The 23,215-nt window shown below is 41.6% G+C and overlaps 2 protein-coding genes across 6 annotated transcripts in view; one reads left to right on the top strand and one right to left on the bottom strand.

Annotated features, from left to right (window-relative positions):
- FIP1L1 (factor interacting with PAPOLA and CPSF1) overlaps nt 1-16,529 on the bottom strand; it is a 37,464-nt gene extending 20,935 nt beyond the window's left edge. For 2 of the 5 annotated variants that reach the window (XM_042811563.1, XM_042811565.1), the window contains exons 1-8: nt 16,422-16,529; nt 15,681-15,720; nt 12,943-13,000; nt 10,598-10,701; nt 8,341-8,402; nt 7,280-7,390; nt 6,596-6,726; nt 4,395-4,504 (exon numbers count right to left, since the gene is read on the bottom strand). In XM_042811563.1, the coding sequence (XP_042667497.1) occupies nt 4,395-4,504; nt 6,596-6,726; nt 7,280-7,390; nt 8,341-8,402; nt 10,598-10,701; nt 12,943-13,000; nt 15,681-15,720; nt 16,422-16,503 (698 nt within the window). In that variant the 5' untranslated portion in view covers nt 16,504-16,529. Of the gene's footprint in view, nt 1-4,394; nt 4,505-6,254; nt 6,324-6,595; nt 6,727-7,279; nt 7,391-8,340; nt 8,403-10,597; nt 10,702-12,942; nt 13,001-15,680; nt 15,721-15,816; nt 15,845-16,421 lie in introns of those variants that run through there. The other 3 variants (XM_042811567.1, XM_042811564.1, XM_042811566.1) reach the window with 3 other exon arrangements.
- Nucleotides 16,530-20,556: 4,027 nt separating this feature from the next.
- The window catches only part of SCFD2 (sec1 family domain containing 2), a 177,438-nt gene continuing 174,779 nt past the window's right edge, over nt 20,557-23,215 (top strand). The window contains exons 1-2 of the mRNA XM_042812352.1: nt 20,557-21,298; nt 23,046-23,214. Of these exons, the coding sequence (XP_042668286.1) occupies nt 20,557-21,298; nt 23,046-23,214 (911 nt within the window). The remainder of the gene's footprint in view (nt 21,299-23,045; nt 23,215) is intronic.

Raw genomic sequence — 23,215 nt, 5'->3', positions numbered from 1 at the left:
GCTCTCAGAGTTCTTTGACTCCTCCATGACTGATATCTTCTCGAATTATCTGAAATCTTACCCATGAAAACTTCAATTTTCTGTAGTTTTAGGCCCTTTTGTATACTAGATGACTCTCTTCTAAAGCAAGGAGTCTCCTCTCAGGGGACCCACTGCTTGGCCCACTGTACTCTACGAGCTTCCATTTGGAAGCAATATACTCAAAATCAAGGCTGCTCCTGTCTTGCATTATTTGCACATGGTCAGCAACCCTTGGAATCAAGGCTGAAAACACACACATAGGACACTCACTCAAGAGTATTGGGCATTATGTACTATGTGCATCAACACCAATACTACAGTATTAATTTTTGCTTGAGAAGTAGTCCAAGTACAACACCACAATATCAAAGGAAGCAAATCTAGACTATTGTCAGTTGGTTGCTGGACATTAGTTTAATGAAATGAGCAAGGCTTTAGATTAATTTTTTTTCGAGTCTGATGTATATGCCTACACTCTACTTGATCTCATTGGTGTTTAACAATTTTTATTATATGTATATGTATTATGATACCAATGGTTCTTTACAACAGCCAAAAGATATTACTTCTTTAATGAGGGATAAGTTGTACTCTTAATTTGAAGTTGACAAATTATCTATTTCCAATACTGCAATGCTATTTCGATAGTAAAGCTTGAGATCCTTTGAAAGAAGGTATGTATTCATTTGCAAATGGAGCAGCAGATGACACCTATATCAAAAACAACTTCTTCACTGAAGTAAGAGAACCATCTGACATGTCCTGCATGTAAATGTTGAGGGGCTTTTTAAGAGGGGCAAATTTGAAGCTGGTACATGCAGAAAATTTCAAACCAATCATTATCTGGCTTAACGATAAGAAGTTCAGCAGTTTCTTGCTTAGTGTTGCATGCAAAGAAAGAATGGACTTGGTTCTCCCTTTTTCCCCCTTATACAATCAGGGCACCTGGGATACAGATGCAATTCCAGTGAATACACCCAAACATAAAAAGGCAATCCACATGTGTGGGAAACATACAGCAGAGTTCACACAAAGTACAGCTTAAAAGAAACATTCCAGCCACTCAGTGAGTGATTTCACTCTAATTTGCAAACAGTTATTTACGAGCTATTCATATATGAATAATTCCCTCCATACAGACTTAATTCATAAAGCCATCTCAACCTCAGATGGCAAGCAGAGGTTCTACCAGCAAAAAGAAATAGGAAAAGGACAAAACTTTAAAAATACATAATTTCAGAAATCACTTCTCATCTCCATCACATATAACATACACAGTGAACTGGTTTTTGAATTATTACTTTTCAGAATTCAGAAGTGGTCAAACTACTGCATGCCACTTTTATTCACTAGACTGCAGAATTAAGATTTATACTAGACTTCACAAATCTGTATTTAGCATGTTCTTGTGTTCCTTTTTATCCTATTCATGCTTTTTATCATCTTCCTCTGCTTGAGGATATTCTCAATTTTTTCTGAGCTCACTTACTGCTGATGGATATAATTAAGATGCAACAGATTTAATAGAAAAGGTAAGATTTTGATTTTATATACAGGTCATTCCTTAAAAATAACTCAGAAATTTTTCATCATTTAGTCATGTAAAGACAGCTCACAAAACAAAAGAAACTCATATTTTTTCAAAGTAAGGACATCACAAATCCATTTTATATAAAAAGTCTATGTGGAGAAGGGCCCAAGCATACAGAACGCTGAGGAATAGCCCATCATATCAACAGGCTAATTTTTCTTGAAGTAAAATCCAACTGCATGTAAAGTACTCTTTACAATAACAACAACAACAAAAAAAAAGCATAAAAGGAAGTAAGATAAATGAGAGTTTCTGATAGAACAGTTAGGTGATAGAGAGCTATTCTAAGTATTACTGGGTTGATAAAACACTGGTTTTCACATCCAAATAAATTTTCTTTTAATTAAACTTCTACATTTTCTTCTGCTACTAAAGAAATACTATCTTGTAAACCTTGAAAAATGATGTAAGGAAAAGGACTGCTACAAAATGGTACAGAATGGTTAGGACAGTTCTGAAATGTGTCAAATTCTCTCCATGATGTAGAAAACTTCACATTCGGAAGAGATTCCTTCAGTTTTGAACCTTGACCAAACATAAAATGAATCTTAATTAACTACTTAAAGTAAACATTCTATTCTATACCACACTTTCATATGCACATGATGTGCATTTACTAAACCACTTCCATTATGTTCTAAGTCCTTTTTCGGGGTTACATGATACCTTAACCTACTCAACAGCTCCAAATACCAATGAATCATGACAAGAGATTTAGGTTTAATTCTAAAAAGCTAATAGCTCAGATTAAGATGGCGAGTGACTACTTATAAATTCAAGGAAACCTCCAATGTTCACATACGCAAAAACACTTAATTTTTCTTGGAAATATTTAGAATGCTATTTCAGTGAAGTACTACTTTTGGTAGTACTTTTAGAAGTACTACTACTGATGGGCAGCTGATTCAATTTTGCAAATTGCAGCTTCTGTACTGGTCATGAGTAATACTCCTGGTTGACCTTGGAGAATTTTTCTGGGGGGTGGGAGCTCAATTTAAACCACTGTCACACCTACCACACTCAAAAACAAACAAAAAAGCATAGCCTTCTATTTGTCCTCTGATTTCCCACTGAAGGGAAGTATGTGCTGCAATATCTATGCAAAAAATTATCCATGAAGCAATGATGCTACAGCCCTGACTAGTAAATAGGGAATTAAAATGCTAAGTAAGGATCATGCCTTGATCCATTTTTTCCTTACTTGAATTTGGGTGACTTGACCCTCCTGTTTTATTCTTGACACTTTCTGATGCCTGAACTGGCATTTCTGGAGGCAGTGCTTGTCTCTGACTGAGGAGAGGCATTCTTTCTGGCGAGATAAATTGTCTCTTTCTGTGTCTCTAATCAGCTCTTTGTATTCCTCCTCTAGTTTCTAGCTCCTTACCAATTCCTACACCAATGTGACTGCATCCAGTTGCACCAGTTTTCCCTCTTTCACCAAATACATCAACTAATGCGAAGCCGAAAGACATTTTACTGCTACATGAGAAATGCTTCGAACAATTTCATAACAATTTGCTATTGCAAATGCCTTCTGGCATAAAGGCAGTTATTTTAAACTACCACAGAGCTGAACTGTTGAAAATATTCTACCTACCAAAAATAAACTCTTCATTGAAGAAAAAAAAAAAAAAAAAAAAAAAAATCAAATTCCATAAAACTCCACCTAGTTGTAAAGAAACCAGTAACACAATTTTTATAGAGAATAATAACTGTATTGTGGAGAATTTACTGAAGTATATAAATCACATAGTCAAGACATACTCAAGGCAGAGCTAGTTTTAGACTTCTGAGCAGCTTGTGTTCTTTCAAAATCTCTTCCAACCAGATGGTAGAAGTACTTTCTCTACACAGGAATTATTTTAAGCCAATGTATCCAAACGAGTAGATATTAAAAAAAAAACTGTAAAGAATTCAGCATTGCCACTGTAATAACCTATAGTGACAGTACTCAGCCTAAACATATACAAAATTGTCTAACAACTGGAACGCACAAGTGATACAATTGAAAAAAATCATTTTGTCTCTTCTTGAGCTACTTACTAAAAGTACGTAAATAGATACTAATCTTGAACTTAACAAGTTTGTTGCATACAAACTGTTCTACTTCCCTTGCCAATGACTTAATCTGCACAAAAACAAAACTCCCATATGAGATCAGTCCACAACTAAAGCACAAGCATGGATTCGTTCTCAGCCAAGTGCCAGGTATCAAACAGCCACAGCTTTCAACTGAGGATAAAACTTATTAAAGCCTGGGGCTGGAGAAGAAACTCTAGTAAGGAAATTATTTCAAAGGAAAAGTAGTAAAATATTCAAATATGAAGAGCCTAAAGCTACCTCACAGGAAGGAGACTGAGTTACAGGAATCCTTTCAGATTTTGAAGTCATTGTTGCCCAATTCAGTTTTGGTTTCCTCAAAAGGTGTGTTAGCTAATACTCACCTAAAAACACTAGCTACAGACATTTTGTTGGCTCATCTAATTCTACACAAAATGTAGTGTCAGTACATCAACACCTGGATTTTTATATCTCCTCTGTTGCTTGGTCCTGCTGATTTTTCCCCATACCTTCTACTTTCTCTTTTCTGAAGCAACAAGAAGGTAATACAGCATTCTTGCATAAAGGTGATTGAAAGCAAAAAGTGATTAGCATCGTTCTTCCTATCACTTTAACCTATTACAGAAAAATATTCTGTTTTTTTCTACAAGTGCTCTTGAAACATAGAGAAGTAACAGTACAAAAAAGTTATCTGATCTTGAGTTACAACCATTAAACTGACCTGTTTGTAGGAATTCCTGATTTGAATAAGGCAGGAGGAGATGTGAAATCAGCTTTGGTCGACTGCACTGCCAACTCTTTCTCCAGATTTCCAGTTCTGCCCTGCTGTACCTTCAAAATAACATTTTATCATTAGTTTGTTTTATCATTAGGTTAGTCACAGAAGCACAGTAACCTCAACAGTCACAACACAGCACATAACCAACACAAAAATAAAGTCCAACTTTAAACCGACTTAAACAGAATGACCAGCACAGCACAGCTAATGAAATTCTATATTCTGTAAAGATACATTATTTAAAATACGTAAGAAGGAAAGTGCCAGAGAAACATTTATTAGGAAAAAATAGTGGTATTATTTATTTTCAAAGTATTTGCTTTGGACATGAACAACAGATTCAACTGATTTTCTTGAAGAGTTCCCTGTACAAACAAAATAATACCTGAACTTTTAAAGAAACAAAATTATTTAAACAAAAATCATAATAACAGAAATATCTTACACATTTAGCACCCAACAGTACAAGAAACAGTCTTAACAACACAGAAAAAATTAAAATCCTAAAACCATAAAAGCAACATCCCCTTATTTAACTTGTATATTTAGATATCAAGGATGTAGGTAAGTAACAGTTTCAAAAAACAAAACAAAACAAAACAACAAAAATATATGCCAATTACTACATGGATATCTAGCTAGTTCACTCATGGTATAATGTCATATAGGCTCTGTTGTCACAGCTTTTGTATGTAAGTGAAATACCAAGCTTTGGCAGAACCTCACTTTTGATCATAGACAGCTGTGTTCCACATCCAGAAAAATGTACATAAGTATTTAAGATTCCTTAAAAATAGAATTAACTGTAGTATCTACAAATATGAAAATCTTATAATACCAGAGTATGTTGTGTTTAAGCACTTAACTGAAAAATCTATAAGACTTCTACTACTCAATAAGTAACTTGGAAATGTAGGAGACTGTCTTATCAGTTACAGAAGATTCATTCAAACATACCAGGGAAACTAAGTGGGATTTTATATTTCAGATGGGCTGAAACAATTATTAAATAGTTTTGTTATGGATATTCCTTGCAAAATTCACAAGAAACTCTTTCTTCAACTCTTACAACTCAGTTTGTTGTAACCCTACTGTTTGATCACTGGTCTTCCAGAATCTCCAAAGAGATAGAAAAGGGTGAGTTTTGGTTTGGAATACTTTTCTCTCTCCTTTCAGAGCAACAGTTCAAAAGCATTTGACAGCATTATCAGTCATCAGCTACAACAGCAAACCATAACTCCCACTGTCCAGCATTTCCACTACTCCATGGCACTATTATTCAGACAAACGAGGAAAGCAAGCAGCTCCAGGAGCTTCTGATCTGTTCTTGCTAAGATAATGTTAAAATGACTGGAAATCTGATGTAGCCTATGAGGGAAAACCAAAATACCAAAAATACCTGTTGCTACAGATAAGCGTTACAAAATAAAACCAAAAGGAGGCTACAGGAAAAAAAAAAAACCACAAAAGCCATAATTTACAAAAGCTTCTCAGCACATCCGTATAAATTCTTTAATCTGCATAAACAAATGCACTACAACTGGAAATACATCATTGCATAAGGAAAAAAAAGGAAATTTGTTAGTACACCAGGCCACTAACTCACATACTTGTAAGGATGACAAACAAAGCTACGCTTTTTAATTAGCATTTTGTGACATATGCAGAAAGCCACCAATGTAAGATGAGAGTTTAAAATAATGGCTGAGTCTTTTCCAGTTGTTCTTCTATCAGTCTGTGTTGGCATGGGTAGCAATACTCAACATAAATGAGAGCAACCAACAGAAGTTTACTAAAATTCACCTTAAAAAGATGGTATCTGCCATCGAGAATCTCTGCACTTGATGTTACTTCCATAGCATTGTCTTCAGCCTAAGTTAAATAACACATTGCCCATTAAGATACCATGCAACTTTTTAACCCATGGGCCACATTCTGAGTGATGGTACAGACTCAATCTGGCTCTAACTAGCTGTGACACTACCAACACAAATTGCCAGAAAAGCAACAAGAACATTTTAGGTTAAGGACTCAGGTGCAGACTTAACAACAAATCCACTGACTGGGCAAAACAAGCTTATGACAAACAAGCAGCTTTACAGGGGGAAAAGCATATGGAACACCACAAAAGTTGTACTAATTACCGTAATTTTATTAGTGGCTGAGGTAACTGGTAAAATTTCAAGACCCATTCGTATCCTCTTCTGTTTTTCACAGTATGCTTTCCATGTATCTTCATTGAACCCATAGTTGAAATAATCAGATAGATCAGCCCCTATAAATAGAAAAGCATAAGTTTTTAGGACAGTGCAAAATTTACCTTTCCTTCTTCCTCACTGAACATTTATCTCTATTTACAGCATCAGGATGGATTAGGTACTGATTCAAAGCCACACTACTGAAATGTACAAAGTCCTACATCTGAAAAGACAGAGAGCATGCATGGCTAAGATTATAAGAATGTTAACACTGATACAGAAAGAGTATCTTGCCCACTATCCTGCCTCAAGGATCAAGAATAGATATCTGCAGAATAACACATTATAATCCCTGTATTTTTGTAATAGGATAAATGTTAGGATTGTCATAATTATTGTTATTTTATAATAATTGTTACTTTTTAAATATCAGTGCCTTTTTGCTGCTACACATGTGGGATGCAGACTAAGAAACAAGGCACAACCACACACTTTGTGAGACAACAGAAAGGCAACAGGTAATTTATCCAATTTTTAAGTAGAAAAATGTCTACATGCAGTAAATAGGAATTACTATTAAAATAACCTCCTAAATACCTATGTATTAGTTAACATAAAACAGAACATTACCTGGTTTTCTCCAAGGTTTATCTTCAAAAGAATCTAGATCTACTTCCAGAAGTGGTACACCATTAATATTCCCTGGTGCATCTAAATCCACCCCTTTAACTTTTACACCTGCTAAGAAAAGTTAGAAAAACTGAGCGTTTTCTCTCTGCTAAGAAGAGTTTTAATAGTTGTAACACACTTAAGATAAATAAAACAAAACAGATCTTTTCCAATCAAGAACTTTTGGAAAATCCATCCAAAACAGTGATATGCTTTTAGAACCTCCAATGTCCCTTGTGCATCAAAATCACCCTCCATGTAAAGCTATATGGACAAAAATATTTCAACAAGAAAACATGAATGAAACAGATGACTGTACAAACAACCCACTCATTAATAACCCATTCAAAATGAATTTTAAGCAAAGAAAGACTTACTGTAGTCCCACAATTGGAACTGATCAGATACTCCTAACCTCAAAATCAACTTTTGCATACTCCTATAAATGTATTCCATAACTTAACTTTACGAACTCATGAATCTTTGTTTTACAGTACCAGGAATATCTGCAACTCCCCTTGTTATTCGTTTTCCAAGTAGCTTATTGAAACTAGGCAATTTAGAAATGGAATATAAAAAGCATCATGACATTCTTCCATATGGCAATTTTGATAACTTAATAACACGCCATTAATCACTGATGATACCCAAAAAAACTTTCAGGAGACAAAGACAACAGAATTATCTTCTATAACTACATATACCTTAAATGATGGCAGCACACGCCCTGTTTAAGATCACTTGATTAAAACTAAATATTAAAAAAAGAATTAAAATTGCTCACTCTACAAACATTGCTACTCAAGACAGAAAGTGGCATGTCCATGGACCAAGGTCTAGACGCAACCACAATTTAAGGCACTAGTAATTTCACATTTTTCTAATGAATTGTCATTAGACTCTAAGTTTTTGCAAGAACTCTCTAACTGAAAATACAGACTACAGAAGCACACACAAACAGGCTATGCGCTGTTACAAAAATCTCTGCAATTTTAATAAAACTATTGACTAAACTTTCTTACCAGAAGATCCATAAACACGTCCTCCTGTCTTAATATTGAGGTTCACAGGTGCTGCTCCATAACTTAAAGAAATTAACAAAAGTGAGTTAGACAGAGAAAACTCTAAAACGGAAGAAAACACAAAACAACAGTTAGCTAGATCCAGAAACAGACTGGACCCAGGCTCAATCGCCATCCTGAATCTCTAGCTTTCCAAGCTGGCAACTGTAAAAACAGAGAGATCAGCCTAGGAGCAAGAGAGAGTACCTTTCTATGCTCAGTAGCAACTCCTCCAACTAATAAACAGTTGTGAAGCAAGTTCCAGTCACTCTTCCTGAGTTGAAAGGTTAAAGACCTTGATAGAAAGAAAAATGAACAGGACCAGAAGGAGAGAAAAAAGGAAAAGCGAGATTCATTTAGGGATATAGAAGACACTCTGGGGATTAGGGCAAAAGCAAAATAAAAGGAGAGGATTTGGACATATCCTTTTGCTGCTTTTATTATTATTCCATTTAATCTGTATTGAAATGGAAAATACAAGCATTTCTTTGAAATGACTGACAGGCTGTTTCAGTGTGCTTTTAGCAATTAGCTATCCTTGTCACCAACAGAAAAATACATGCAATTTCATTTTCTAAAATACCTGAGAGCTTTATCATAAAAATGCAGTCTGACATTTAGACAATGAATTGATCTAGTAGCTTTATGAATTACAATATTGTTCATTTGGAATATTAAGAGTTAGCTTTCACTACCACTTGTGTGCAAAGTAGCTTATACTCATAGGTGGTATCAACCAATAAACATATTAAGTAGAAGAGAGTGTATAGTTTCAAGTAGTGGTTCCATGACATTTCTTCATACAAGTTCATGCAGCAGAGTAGAAAACTGACTAAGAGCATTTATCCTTATCTCCTATGCTATAATTTGTGCATGACTTTCTCAAATCTTTCTTTTTTCACTCTTCAAAACAGTGATAGACAACTATAAGAAAAATAGGTTAAGTGTATGAAGGAAATTCCTATAATAAAGTTAAAATGAACAACAATGCTGAGCTTGGTTTAGAAGATTGCCCTTCCATGAACTTTCCACTCAATTTGTCCAGAAGTGATTTTACACAGAACATTTATTTAAAAATATAAAACTTTCTACTCAAATTAGATTTAGGAGCATTTGCTTATTGTTTTTGCATTCATCGAAAGAGCATCAGTAAATTCACTAAGAATATAAATCTAGTTTGCTTTAGTGTCACAAAATTTGAGGTCACTGTCTATACCACAAGCATACTGCAATTTATTGAAAACAGATGAAGTACTGAAAGAATTGCTATTTTTGACATTGCTTTGATTTGCATAGTTACTTTAGGATACAAACTACTGAAAGTCTAAAAATATTTTGTGTAAAAAAATGAACGAATTCTAAAGTTAAGGATATAATAGAATACATGAGTCAGACCTACTTGCACACCTATTGGAATCCTAAGTTTAAAAAAAAAAAAAAAAAAAAAAAAAAAAAGACAAACTAATAACTTTTAACAAGTGTAAGAATGTTAGAATTGCCAAGACAAACAAAGTGTAGAACTTCCCTCAGAAAACCTCTATGTAACAAAAAACACCGTTTCATTATTTTGGGTAAAATTAAAACTTTTCAAAAGCATTCAGTGAAAAACAAACCCCTCATGAGCAGAAAAAAAAGGAACATGAGGCAACAGCAGTTGCAAAAAAAAAGTTATTGCATGGTACAAATCTCTAACCCACGATCATGAGAAAGCATCTCCAGAGATCGGCTGCTGCATCCAAAAATACATTAAAATTTTTTGAAAGGAACAGTAGGAATTGAAACTAGTTCTTATTTGAAGCGTTTCCACAAGAAATAAGGCCCAGGACAAATATTTCTAATGTCCTCTGTGCCTACCACTCCATCATTCACAGCAAAAATAAAAACGTCACAAATATGAGCCTGAAAACACTGTGTAATATAGCTCTTCCGTAACACAGAACAGCTCTTTAGTTTACAAACATTCAGTGCAATTATTTCTTGAAATTTGAAAAAAAAAAACCCCAAACACAACCTCATAAAATGGCTTTTCCTTTGTGACATTTCATTGATTTCTTTTTTTTTTTTTTCAAATTCATTGTATTACTACAAACATTATATTAAAGAAGTAAAAACAAATTGAGGCTACCGATGCATACAATCTGACAGGTATTAAAGCTTCAATTAATAACTAAATATAATCTTGAAACTTTCTCCCAGTTAGTATTTCCAAATAACTTACCTAAACTGCGGAGCTCCTGTTTTAATATCTCCTATGGTGACTTGAACATCATCTTCATCGTCATCGCTATCACTATCACTGTCATCCTCAGCCTCAGTAACCTTCTACAAAAGAAAAGGTCACAACCTACAGTGAAAAAATAATCCAAACAGAAGTACCCACTCTGGAAATCTTTAACAAAAGAAAATTCTGTTTCCCAGATGTCAGAATTGAGTAGTGATAACTGAGAAGTTATGTTCTTCAGTTTCAATGTTATCAATTTTGGAATAATATTGGAAATACCTGGATCAAAATAGATTAGTATTTTCAGTATCAAGCTTCTATTTCTGAAACATGACATTCCCTAATTAAGCATAAAACAGTTATCACTTCCCCCTCCCTACCTCATATACACAGAATTTCAACAACCATTTTTCAACCACACGGTCCCCTGCAGATGGTCATATATTGAATAACTCTGTAACTTGCACAACTTAACCACTTTTCCAGGTAATTTATAACCACACTGAGCAGCACAGGCTACGTGCAACACTCTAGAGGATCTCCAGTGGAGGTGATCTTCCATCATCACCATGAAAATGGAACCTTCACTTCTGCACTGTTTCTCTCTTCTACACATCAATTATCCATGCTGTTCCTCAGCTTTCTAAATATCCTTTAATGAAGATCTTCCAAATTTTTGTGATCAACCAGTCTATCCCTCTCTGTATACTTGCTGAATCCTACAGCAAGCTGCTAAACATACTGAAAACAAGCCTGCAGTTATTCAAGTGCAGTCTAGCTCCAGTCCTTATCTAACCTGCCTGACACATAAACTAGACCAAAATAAGCAGCTGCATGGAAGATAAGAAGTTGGAGTGCAGTTCGTTCTTGCTCTACAGCATTAACATAATGTACTTAACAACTAAGAGTCAAATCAAGGCAGAAGGACCCTCAATTGTTTTAATCAAAATAGATCTTCTGCAAATGACAGCTGATGACAGAATACAGTCTTTCAGCAACCCACTGTCAAGAGAAATAAGTTCACCAATTTCTTCACAGAAAAGCCATAAGCCATTCCCATTCACAGTAAACTGAGGCCTTTTATCAATATTACAACCGTAAACTTCATTTCTTGGTCCTTTTCTTCATCACAGTAACGACAAAAATCTAAGACAGGCTAACATACAGAACGTCAAAGACTGCTACCAAGTAAGTCTGCTCTGTTGCCTCTAAAACGTACACATCTTCCATCTTTCGATTCATTTTCACATAGCTCTACACAGGCCTACTTTTTATCATGTTCAATAAAGAAAAACGACCAGATCATTTTATTTTCTGAAAAAGGGGGGAAGATAGGGAGAGTTTCAATTTCAAAAGGATGTATCTGGGAGGAAGTAGCTGTCTTGAAGCAACAGTTTTCCTCTGGAAAAACTAAGTATTTATTTTCTCTAAGTTTGTTTTAAGAAGTGGAATGCAGATGGAAATTCGGTTTTCTACTCTATAATTTCTGCAGATAGCATCAAACACTGTCCACAAGTCAAAGGAGTACAATTATGGATTAGCTCATTTGATTTTAATCCCAGGTATTTATACAAACTGGGGGAAGATCTCCTTGAGAGCAGCCCGGTGGAAAAGGACTTGGGGGTCCTGGAGGACAAGAAGCTGGACATGAACCAGCAGTGTGTGCTTGCAGCCCAGAAGGCCAACTGTGTTCTGGGCTGCATTAAAAAAGGGGTGGCCAGCAATGAGAGAGTGGCGATTGCCCTCTACTCAGCTCTTGTGGGGCTCCATCCGGAGTACTGTATCCAGGCATGGGGTCCCCAGTAAGGACATGGAGTTCTTGGAGCGAGTCCAGAGGAGGGACACTAAGATGATCAAAGGGCTAGAGCACCCTCCTGTAAAGAAAGGTTGAAGGAACTGGGCTTGTTCAGCTTTGGAGAAGAGAAGGCTCTGGGAGACCTCATTGTGGCCTTTCAGTGCTTGAACAGAGCATATAAACAGGAGGGGGAACGGATCTTTACAAGGGTGGACAGTGATAAAACAAGGGAGAATGGTGTTAAACTGAGACAGGGGAGGTTTAGGTTAGATATTAGGAGGAAGTTCTTCCACCCAGAGGGTGGTGACACAGTGGAACAGGTCACTCAAGGAGGCTGTGGATGCCCCATCCCTGGAGGCATTCAAGGCCAGGCTGGATGCGGCTCTGGGCAGCCTGGTCTGGTGGTTGGCAACCCTGCACATAGCAGGGGGATTTAAACTAGATGATCATTATGGTCTTTCCCAACCCGGGTCATTCTGATAAATTACAATTAGTCAATAAACCAAAACAAATTAAAGCAGTATTTCAAAAGCACATTTAAAAGTACCGTTTTCACAATGCCATTTTCTGCAGCCTCCTCTTCGTTTCCAGGTGGGGGTGGAGCACTTAAGCAAAAACAAATAGGGAAAAATGAAACTAGTTATTTATGCACTTATTATCCCACACGCCAGCTAATGCTGAAAAAAAGCACTGATACATCATTCCAGAGAGCAGAAAAAGTTTGACTTATCTTGTACATTAATTTGAAATAAAGTAATTTGGGAAAAAAAAAAGTCTCAAAGAAAACAACTTCATTTTAGCAGAATAGTATCTAGATATCAGAAATCATACTAACTGGATGTTTGTAGGATGCTTGGAAGTAATAAGGCATTCACTATACCTGTATCCTCTTTTGAAATCAAAGTAAAAAATTTCATAACACGTGAAGGGAGAATAAGAGTTTCGCATTTTTTCCCCCTTACTGCAGATTGACACTTTTCAAAGATATTGTGGCATTTAAATAGCCACAGGTAAAGTACTGCTGAATGAAAATTCCCACATCTACACTGTGAAACCAACCACGTGACCAGATCACTACAATACAAGAATTAATCGTATTATAGGTGTAGACTGAAAACTGTAAGAAGTTTACAGCTTTCTCTTTAGATTCATCTGAATGACCAGCACCCTCAGACTCACGCAAATGAGTTGTCTCACTATACTCTTACCTACTACTCTAACAGCAGTTATTTTAATTTCAACGGTTCTGCTACCTGTTCAAATGTTGCATCACAAACAGGAGTGTTGGCAGGTAGCAATTTAGAAACAATACTGTTTCACTGATGTCATGGTTTTGTGATTTTTGGCTTTCGGTATTCCACATCATAACATCATGTGGGGCACTGGGACTTTGTCAATGCTCAAGTCCTGGGTACCTGCCCAGAAGAGAAGAAGAACTACATTCCCCAGGGGACTTTGCAGTCAGGGCGAGGAGGTTTAACTCCTGGCAAGGTCATATGATGTGCTTTTTCTCACCTGCCCTTCGTCGTGGGCGCTGCTCCGTCTCCCTGCTGCTCAACTGCACTGCGCATCTCACCTCAGCGTTATGGTGAAGCCTATCCACCTTTCAGACATTCTCTCTCTCATTATATTTGATTTATTGGCTTCGATTCCGATTATATTGTATTATAGTGTGTTATCTTGCTTCCGATAATATACTTAGTAAATTAGTTTGTTTCTCCTCAGATCGGTGCTGCTGTTTTTAATTATTTTTGGGGTCCCCTGTTTCCTTTTTTCCAGAGGTGTGGATCTGCGGATCCCTCTGCCCCGCTCGTCACGGAACCGGGCCGAACCAGCCCGTAAACCGCTGACAACTGAAAAAATATTCTTTGGATTCTGCAACGGTGCAAACAACTGTCTAACTTTACAGAATAGAAACTAGAAGGAGCGAACAATTGCAGCCTCACCATCTGTTCACAAAACGTCCACCAGTGAGTCCTGCACCAAAACCCAACACAGTGCAGGCCTGGCTCTGAGATTCAATCTTGACCATTTAACTTCATGACCCAGTAAAATGATATAACATCTACAGAATCTGAATAAAACCTCACTGATAAGAATGCCAAAACTGAAAGGTGAGGGACCAAAACTTTAACATCCAAGACAAGACCCAACTGACCAGAATCTAGAATAAAACACCACTGAAGATCATTTTGCTTGCCATAAATTAATTTTCTTAATCAACAATCCTTAATCCAACAAGAAAAGATAACCAAACGCAAAGAATCAATTGATATGGAATAGGTTCCAAATAGAAGCAAATAAATAATTCTGGGATAGATACAGTCTAGGGCAAATACAACGGAGGTAAACAAACAGATAACAACTCTTATTTCTTATACAACAGTAATCAATGGGGATCAAACAACTGTATCTACTAACAGCTTCAAAACTGTATGGCATACAGTCTGTCAGTGCAAGGCATTACTGCTATAAGGTAAGTGCTTGTCAGAATTTTCCCAAAAACAAGCAACTGAGCAAGCTTGTGGACACAAAGTCCACCAAGGATTACTAAACTTAACAGTTCTCTATTCTGAAAAATCTCTGCAGCCTGCAGGAGGCATTTATGGAAACAATAATGCACATGATCTTGTACCAGCTTCCCCTTTATTTACCTAATTTTAACTTGACAATCAATAATTTCCATCATTTATCAACTGTGAAATTGACAAATTCAGTGTGAAATACTAACTCCACTTCAGTGGGCTACCAACTGCTGCCAACCTAGACAAATTCAAGGGAACAACTTTGCGCTTTCACTCACACAATTCCTCATAAATCATGTGGGCTTCCAAATTTTTCTCTAGCTTTCTTTTGAAGACTTGCCTATCAATCAAAAAACGTGTTACAGGACTGGTACATCTAATTGGATGGTAATCTCACTGCTTCCTTGTATTCCTGTTTGTCATTACACTGAAACCTTTTTGGAGCAGACTGGTTGCATTTTATTCTGAATCATTTAGAAATGTGCAACGATAACAAAACGAAAAGATTTGCTAACATTTTGCAAAGAATATGGAAATCCACACAAGTGAAGCTTTCATATTCAAATATCCCAGTTTCCCAGGTAAAGCATTCTATGCCACGTCATTCTAGCAGAGAAACACTGACTATGCTCAGGGAATTTTCAAATGCTGACCAGTGTGAGCATTCAGGTATTACAGAGCAGCAGCTGGAAATACAAATTCTATGGATACAATTCATGTATAGCCACACTGCAGGACTTACAGCAGCAAACAGACTCACCTAGTTTTTTCTTCTTCTGGTCTCTCCGCTTCATTTTCATCTGCAGGAAAAGAGATGCACAGCAGACATGAATAAACCTCCTAAATTACACCTGCTGCCAGAGAACTCTGCAGTTTGCCATCCCGCAACCCAAAACCTTTTCGCAACATTACGCAAGCAGCAGAACAGAACCCCGAGCCCTGCACTGCTCCATACTGACAGCTCCACCACGGCGTCAGGGTTTAGTTTCTGGGCTTTATGAGCGTCCCAACACAAAGTCCTTGAAGCCGCAAACAAAGTTACAGAGCAGAGTTCGGGCCTGCTCAGCACGTGACGCCGGGCCCCACCGGGGCACCGGGCTGTGCGAGGGGAGGCCGGGCCCCGGGTGCGAGGGGCCGGGAAGCACGCGGCGAGGCCCAGCACGGCCCAGCCTGCGGGACGCGGGGTCGGAAGGCCTCGGGGCCGGGATCCGCCGGGGGAGGCGGCCCCGGAGCCGCCACAACGTCGACGAGGAGGGGGCCGCGCAACTCGTGGCGGCGGAGGGCCGGCCCAGAGGAGGGGACTTAAGGGCCGCGGGGGTGGCGGGCCGCGAGGACCCTTTAAACGGGCGGAGGGTGGAAGAGGGACGCGCCCAGCGGCCCGGCGAGGTGAGGCGGAGCACGCCGCGGCCTACCGCGCCGGGACCCGGCGGGGCAGAGCCGGGCTGGCGCCGGGGTGGCGCCGGGCTGCGGGAGGGGGGCCGGGGGTCTGGGGTGCGCGTACCGCCGTAGAGCCACTCCTCCTCCTCGTCGCCGGCGGCCCCGCCGAGGTCCGCCGACAGCCGCTCCACCTCGCCTGTAGACATGGCCGCCTCCCGCGGGACGCCGGCTCCCGGGCCGGGCTCCGCGGCCTCTTCCTGGCTCGGCGGCCCCACCTCTCCGGGCCTCCGCGGGTACCCCGGGCGGCAAAGGGCAGCGCGAGCACCGCCGGGCCCTGCCCCGCCGACCCGCTCTCGGAGGAACCGCCGCCGCCCGCTCGGCGCTTCCCCTCCCCCGCCGAGTGAGTGACACGCACAGGAAGCGGGCCCGGCCCGGCCCCGCGGCGCCCTGGGCACGGGCATGCGGGGGGCGGCCCGGCGGCGCCCGGCCGCGCGGGGTCGGGACGGGGCGGGCTCGGCACCTAGGCCGGGGACTGCGGTCCGAGCCGTGCCCGGCCGCTCCCCTCCGGTCCCCAGCTCACCTGGGCTCTGCCGGCCCGACGGCCGCCCTCCGTGCCCCGGGCTGCCCCTCGCTTCTCGGTGTCCGTGCGCCTCCGCATCGCCGGATGCCCGGCTGTCCCACCGGCACGCGGCGTGCCGTCTTCTTCGAGAACGTCGGCAGAAGGACTCGGCCGAGCATCCGTGCAGCCCCGCATCCCGCTTCTACTGGTGGCTGATGGCAGCTGCCAGGGGGAGCGTAACCGCAGGATAAACGCAGCGCTGCCTGTGCTGTGCGCTGCCCCGGCGCTCGGCTCGGGGGCTCTCGGCTGGAGGCAGTGCTTTAGGCTTAGCAGCGGGAAGCAGCGAGTCTTTTTTTATTGATGTTCTTGCTTCTCAGCTGGGAATGTTGCTTAACGACGGCAAGATTCCTTGTAAAATTTAAGTACCGACATCTGTGAAAACAAGTTTTGACCACTTGTGTGCACACACGGAGCATTCACCACCTTGAGATGGCTGTGAAGGCTGGGGAAAAAAAAAGTCCTTTTCACAGCGGGACAGCCTGTGAAAAATAGAAGAGAGGGTTCAACTGTGTCACAGCTCAGGGTGGGGCAGCCTCGTCTTCAAATTGACTGCACTGAGACAACAGAAACATTTGGAAGTTGTGTACAGGTCATGTAGTATATGGTGTAATTGGATAGATTTTTATCACAAACTATTTGTTCCAAATACAGATAGCAGTGGAGTCCACAGAGCTGTTTTTTGAGGGAAAAAGAAAATCTAGACACTTTTTTTTTTTTTATCATAAAACAGATTTGTATTGAACAGTACCTCTTCCTGGATATCAGTATTATTCTGTTTTCATTCCTGTTTTGTTTAGCTGGCCATTTAACATACTTCTGCTGTTGATCCTGTGATAAAGCAAGCAGGTAGAACTCTTTGTATATTTGTTCCTTTGATTATGCAGATTGGAACATAAAAGGAAAACACTTTTGTGGAAAACATCAAAGAGAAATCTCGTTTAAAAAACAAAACAAAAAAAATAGCTCCTCAATACAGTATTACTCATAGGAGGTCTTTAAATGAACATCACATGGAGCTATTTGTCAAGCAAAGACCTGTCTGAAAAAATTATCCTAAGCAGCTTGACCAGTGGAAGCTGCATCACAAGATCAAGTTCTGACAACTGCTGCTAGCCCTCCTCCACTTCCAGGAATTTCTCTGACCACCTGTGGCTATGGTTGAACAAAGGGTATCTCTGCCCATTTCCTGCCTTGCTTCTAAGGACAAAGTGCCAGGCTGGATGTCCTTCTAACTTCTGCCCTGTGTGGTAAAACATCATCAATCCCAGACTTTGGAAGGAACCTTGCTGTTTCTCCTTACTGCTGCATGGAATAGCAGCAGTTAGGGCCTAAAACAAGGCTTCTCCCAAGGACCTGCGTAATTTGAGGACAGTTTGAGTATGGAATGAAACCCCTGTGGGCTGCACAAACATCTTGACTCACTGGTTACATACCAAAAACTCATAACAAGACTTCAAGTTCCCAAGAAGACATTAAAACAGATTCATTTTTTTCTCTTATAGGTGTCAATTTGAACATATGATAAAATAAGCCATTAAACTAATTACACACATTTGTTTTGTAACTTAACCACTGTGCTTTATGCTTATTAATTTCATTCTGTCTTCTGGGCAGTAATCTTTCTCTTAACACTGGCACATGCATAACTTTCAAAGTAAAAAAACTATTTGTTTTCTTTAAGGAGCATCTGCTGTTTTGACAAAAAATTAAACTTAAGATGATATGATTAATATGATAATTCAAAAGAGCTGGACAGGCCATAAATATTGAACTTCCATCTGTAGCACTCAGGCATGAAGTGAGTGCATCATCTCTGAGGTCATTCAGTCTGGGAGGAGGGTGATTCTGCTTGTGTATAAACCCAGGGGCGCAGTGGTTATCCACCCCCAATCTCTTCTTAGCAATCATTTTTCAAATCAAAATAGTCCAGAAATCTATTAACTTACATATTTTTAGCATAATAAAGTTGCATGGCCTAATTGGGTTTGGAACAGCTCATAGTAAGTCTGAGTTTGGAAAAACAATGAATACACGAGGGTGGCAGTATGTATGGAGCAGATGGGAAGGAGATAATTTCATTATTGGAAATCTAGTGATTCTACCTGAGTTGTGATGCTCAGTGTTATGAAATCAGCTGATCCAGCTAGAAACCTAGGAAGACCAGTTAAGACCGTGAATGAACTAACAGCAGAGAGAGGGAGGTGACTGTCCCCCTCTATTCGGCTCTTCTGAGGCCCCATCTGGATTACTGCGTACAGGCCTGAGGCCCCCAGGAAGGAGATGGAGCTCTTGGAGCGAGTCCAGAGGAGGGACACTAAGATGATCAGAGGGCTGGAGCACCTCTCTTGTGAAGACAGGCTGAGGGAACCTTCTTAGCTTGGAGAAAAGAAGGCTCTGGGGAGACCTCATTGTTCCTTGGAAGTATTGGAGTACTTGAAGGGAACATATGAACTGGAGGGAGAATGGCTGTTTATGAGGGTGGATAGTGATAAAACAAGGGGGAATGATTTTAAACTGAGACAGGGGAGGTTTAGGTTAGATATTAGGAGGAAGTTCTTCCACCCAGAGTGTGATGACACAGTGGAACAGGTTGCCCAAGGAGGTTGTGGATGCCCCATCCCTGGAGGCATTCAAGGCCAGGCTGGATGTGGCTTTGGGCAGCCTGGTCTGGTGGTTGGTGACCCTGCAAAGAGCAGGGGGGTTGAAACTCGATGATCACTGTGTTCCTTTTCAACCCAGGCCATTCTATGATTCTATGATATATCACTCATCTTTCTGTAGTTGCTGATAATCTCATGATGTCAGAAAAAGTATCCCAATTCTGTACTAAAGGAGGGTGCCTAGGTGAAATACTATGTGGAATGCAGATTTTTGAGGGATTCTCTGGGGAGAAAGAACTGAAGCATAGACTTCAGTTACATATGTGTATCCGAATGCATACTTTTGCATTTTTTTCTTGTTACCTTTGTAATTGAGAATAAGTGCTTTGTCGAGGAAAAATAAAATCTGTCAATTTTTCCCAATTGTATGTAATAAAAGTTGGATACAATAAAGGAGTAATTCTTGTTGCTTGCTCACGAAATGCTGGGTGTGTTCATGTTAACATAAGAAATGCAGCAATGGAGGGAAAGGAAGGGTGATGGAAGTTTCACACTCCTAACACCCTATGTTTGCACAGCGCACTGAATTGCTTTAATATTTACCAGCATCAAGACTGAGGCAGCTCCCGGCCTTGGCAGGGAAGGGTGTCAGGCAAAACGTGGGGAGTCTGGCGGTTCTGGCTGCAGCGTAGTTCACAACAAACTGCAGACGCCAGAAAGCAGTCATACCGCATCTTGTGCTGTGAGAATACAAACAAACCCCCACCCAGTCACCCACCAGAGCCTCACCGTGCCGCTGGCAAAGCCTGGAAGCGAGTCCCAGCGGAGCACCCACGCACGGTAACGCTTTAGGAAAGCTCCGAGAGATGTAACCGGCCCGCCTTTTCCCTTCTCAGTCTCAGGCCCGACCCCGGTTCCGTCCCAGCGGCGGCAGCCCCGCCCCGCGGCGGGCAGCCCGTGGCCGTCCTACACGTCACCTCACGGCGCCGGCGGCGCGCGGGGCACGTGGCGGTGTTGTGGCTGTCAGCGCTGCCGCCGTCATGGCGGCTGCCGGTGCGGTACCGGCGTTGCCGCGGCTGTGCCGCCAGGCCTGGGAGCCCGTGCTCGCTCGGGCGCGCCTCGCCGTCGTCTTTCTGGACGCGGCGGCCGCCGAGGCGCTGCACTGGGCCGGCGGCGGCGCAGGCGTACTGCTGGCGGCGGGGGCGCTTGCCGTCAGGCCGCTGGCCGCTGAGGAGGGGCCGGCGGGAGCCGAGCGCGCCGTGTTCGTGCTGAGCGGGCCGCTGCGGGGCGGAGCGGCCGCCGCCGTGCGCGCCGTGCTGGGTGCGGGCGGAGTGCGGCGCTGCGCGCTGCTGTGCGGCGAGGCGGAAGGCGGCGGGCCCGGCGAGCTGGAGGAAACGCTGCGGCGCTGGATGGGCGAGGGCGGCTGCGCCGAGGTGCTGCCGCGGGGGCCGCCGCTTCTCGCCCCCCTCTCGGCCGAACTCGGCCTCCTGCCCGCCCTGGCCGGCCTCGTCCCGCCTCCCGCCCGCCCTCGGTTCGGCGGCCCCGCGGAGCCGGGGCTGGGCGCGCTGCCCGCCGCGCTGCGAGACGCCGTGCGGGGCCTGGTGGTCGAGCTCGACGCCCTGTTCGGCGCCATGGGCCTGCGCGAGGAGTGCTTCGCGGTGGGGGCCCTCAGCAGGGTGTTGGCCGCCGAGCTGGCCGGCTTCGCACCTGCCAGGAACAGGAGGAGGGCGGCCGCCAACAGAGCCTCCGTCGTCTTCGTGGACAGGACTCTGGACCTCGCCGGTAAGAAGGCAGCGCTGCCGTCTCACGGCTCACCCCGTGGAAAGGCGTTAAGGAGTTCAGCGGGCCTCATGGTGCCTGTGGCATCACGGCCTTGACTGCTATAGCAGGGTGTGCAAAACGAGAGTGAAGCAGAAAGTGCTGCTGGCGTACACATGGCTTTATTTCTGGCCCTTCCCCTCTGCCTCACACAAGCAGTATACACCTGTACATACACTTAGCTATACCTCGTATGCCTCAAAGTTTTTACATATATATACAAAGTGCTTTGCATCAGTCAGTGATGCAATGATGCAAAAGTGCTTTGCATCACTCAGTGAGGAAGTATAATGTAATGGCACAAGGCTGGCATCTTTGAGTTGAAAAATATTTCAGTTAATATAGAAGTGTTTATACAATACTTTCTGAGGAGCAAATGAGCATAGGGTTGAAACATACAGCAAATTTAATAATTCCACACAATGCAGAACTAATGCACATGTTCAGAAGTGTAGAGTGATGTAAAAAGCTGCTGAGGAACTGCTGGCAGGAGAATGTCTGCCTAGTCCTGAAACCAGACTAAATCTGGTGAGTGAATTAGTCCTTCACACTGGTGAGATGTGATATCAGAAAGACAGAAGAGGGAAGCATGAGTTTCCAACAAGGTCAGTGCCACTCCAACACCCTCTCCATGTGCAGGCTCATGATGTTCAAGCTGCCAGCTGCCATGAACATGTTTTGCAGCATGGATACCTGGCTCCTTTGGGCTTGCTGAAGACAAACTTCTGCTTGTTCAGGGCAGGTAGCAGTCTGATCTCAGCAATCTCCTTCATGCAATTGCCTCATTTGGGTTTACAGAGCACGTGAAGCTATGTTGACCTGTTGAAATAGATGTACTCTGTCATGACAGAAATGTCAGTGTGAGAATGGATAGGCTGCCTCATTGGCAGACTTATGGACAGGGGATACTGCCTAAATGACCTTTTTACTGCCTCTCAAGGGTGTGGTTGGAAGTCCTTCTTCCTACTTCTCTGGGGTAAAGCCAGAAGAAAAGTACTGCCCTCAACACTGATGTCCAGCCCAATGGAAGTAGGTGGGCCCTAGCTAGCTAAACTTGCAGAGTACAAGTTACTGCACTTGCTCCTGACTTAAAGGCAGTGAAGTTCCCGATTCCCTTCTCCAACCTCTTAATCTGTAGTATGCATTATGTTATGGCAAGAGTTTAGAATTGGCGAACAGGAGGAAGAATGTTTATTCGGGAGAATTGAAGAAAAGGTGACACCTGGAATTGAGAGCATGTAACACATCAGATTTGCATTTTACGCTATGTAACTTGGTCTGTTTTAATTGCTTCATATTGGCTTTACCTGTGCTGCCTTCACTCCATATATGAGAGAGGACCATGTTGTCAATAACTGTTTTAATATTATGTCAGCCTGTCTGGATAGCTTTGTATAGTATATGGTTGTATAGTATGTATATAGTATATGGTTGCACACAGCCCTTTTAGACACAGTCATTTTAGTTAGGGCAGAAAAGTATAGTTTGTATGTATACCTGTGTATTTAAATGCTTTTTAAAAAATTCCTTACTATTTCAATAATCTTTGCAAATCTTATTTAAAAACTTTATTATGCAAAGCAGTGTCCTTCTCCCCAAAACATGTGGTTATTATTTTGCTCTCTTTTCCTTGTATTGTTGTTTTTGGGTTTTTTTTGTTTGTTTCTAGTTGTGTACCTGACAGTTTTTGTTTTTTTTTTTTTCCTCACAGGAGCAGTTGGTCATCATGGTGACAATCTTGCAGAGAAGATACTTTCTACGCTTCCCAAGCTTCCTGGCCACAGGACAGATGTGATGGTTAATATGGTGGAACTTACTGCACTGCAGACTCCAGATGAAGCTTGCAGTATTATAGCACCTGGCTGCTTAGCACAACCAAAG

This window comes from Centrocercus urophasianus, unplaced genomic scaffold, assembly GCF_019232065.1.
Source record: "Centrocercus urophasianus isolate 14NV4802_14NV808 unplaced genomic scaffold, USGS_Curo_1.0 seq_13, whole genome shotgun sequence".
Classification (NCBI taxonomy): Eukaryota; Metazoa; Chordata; class Aves; order Galliformes; family Phasianidae; genus Centrocercus; species Centrocercus urophasianus.
Note: the sequence above shows the minus strand (reverse complement) of the source record. Positions and strands in the feature narration are given on the sequence as shown.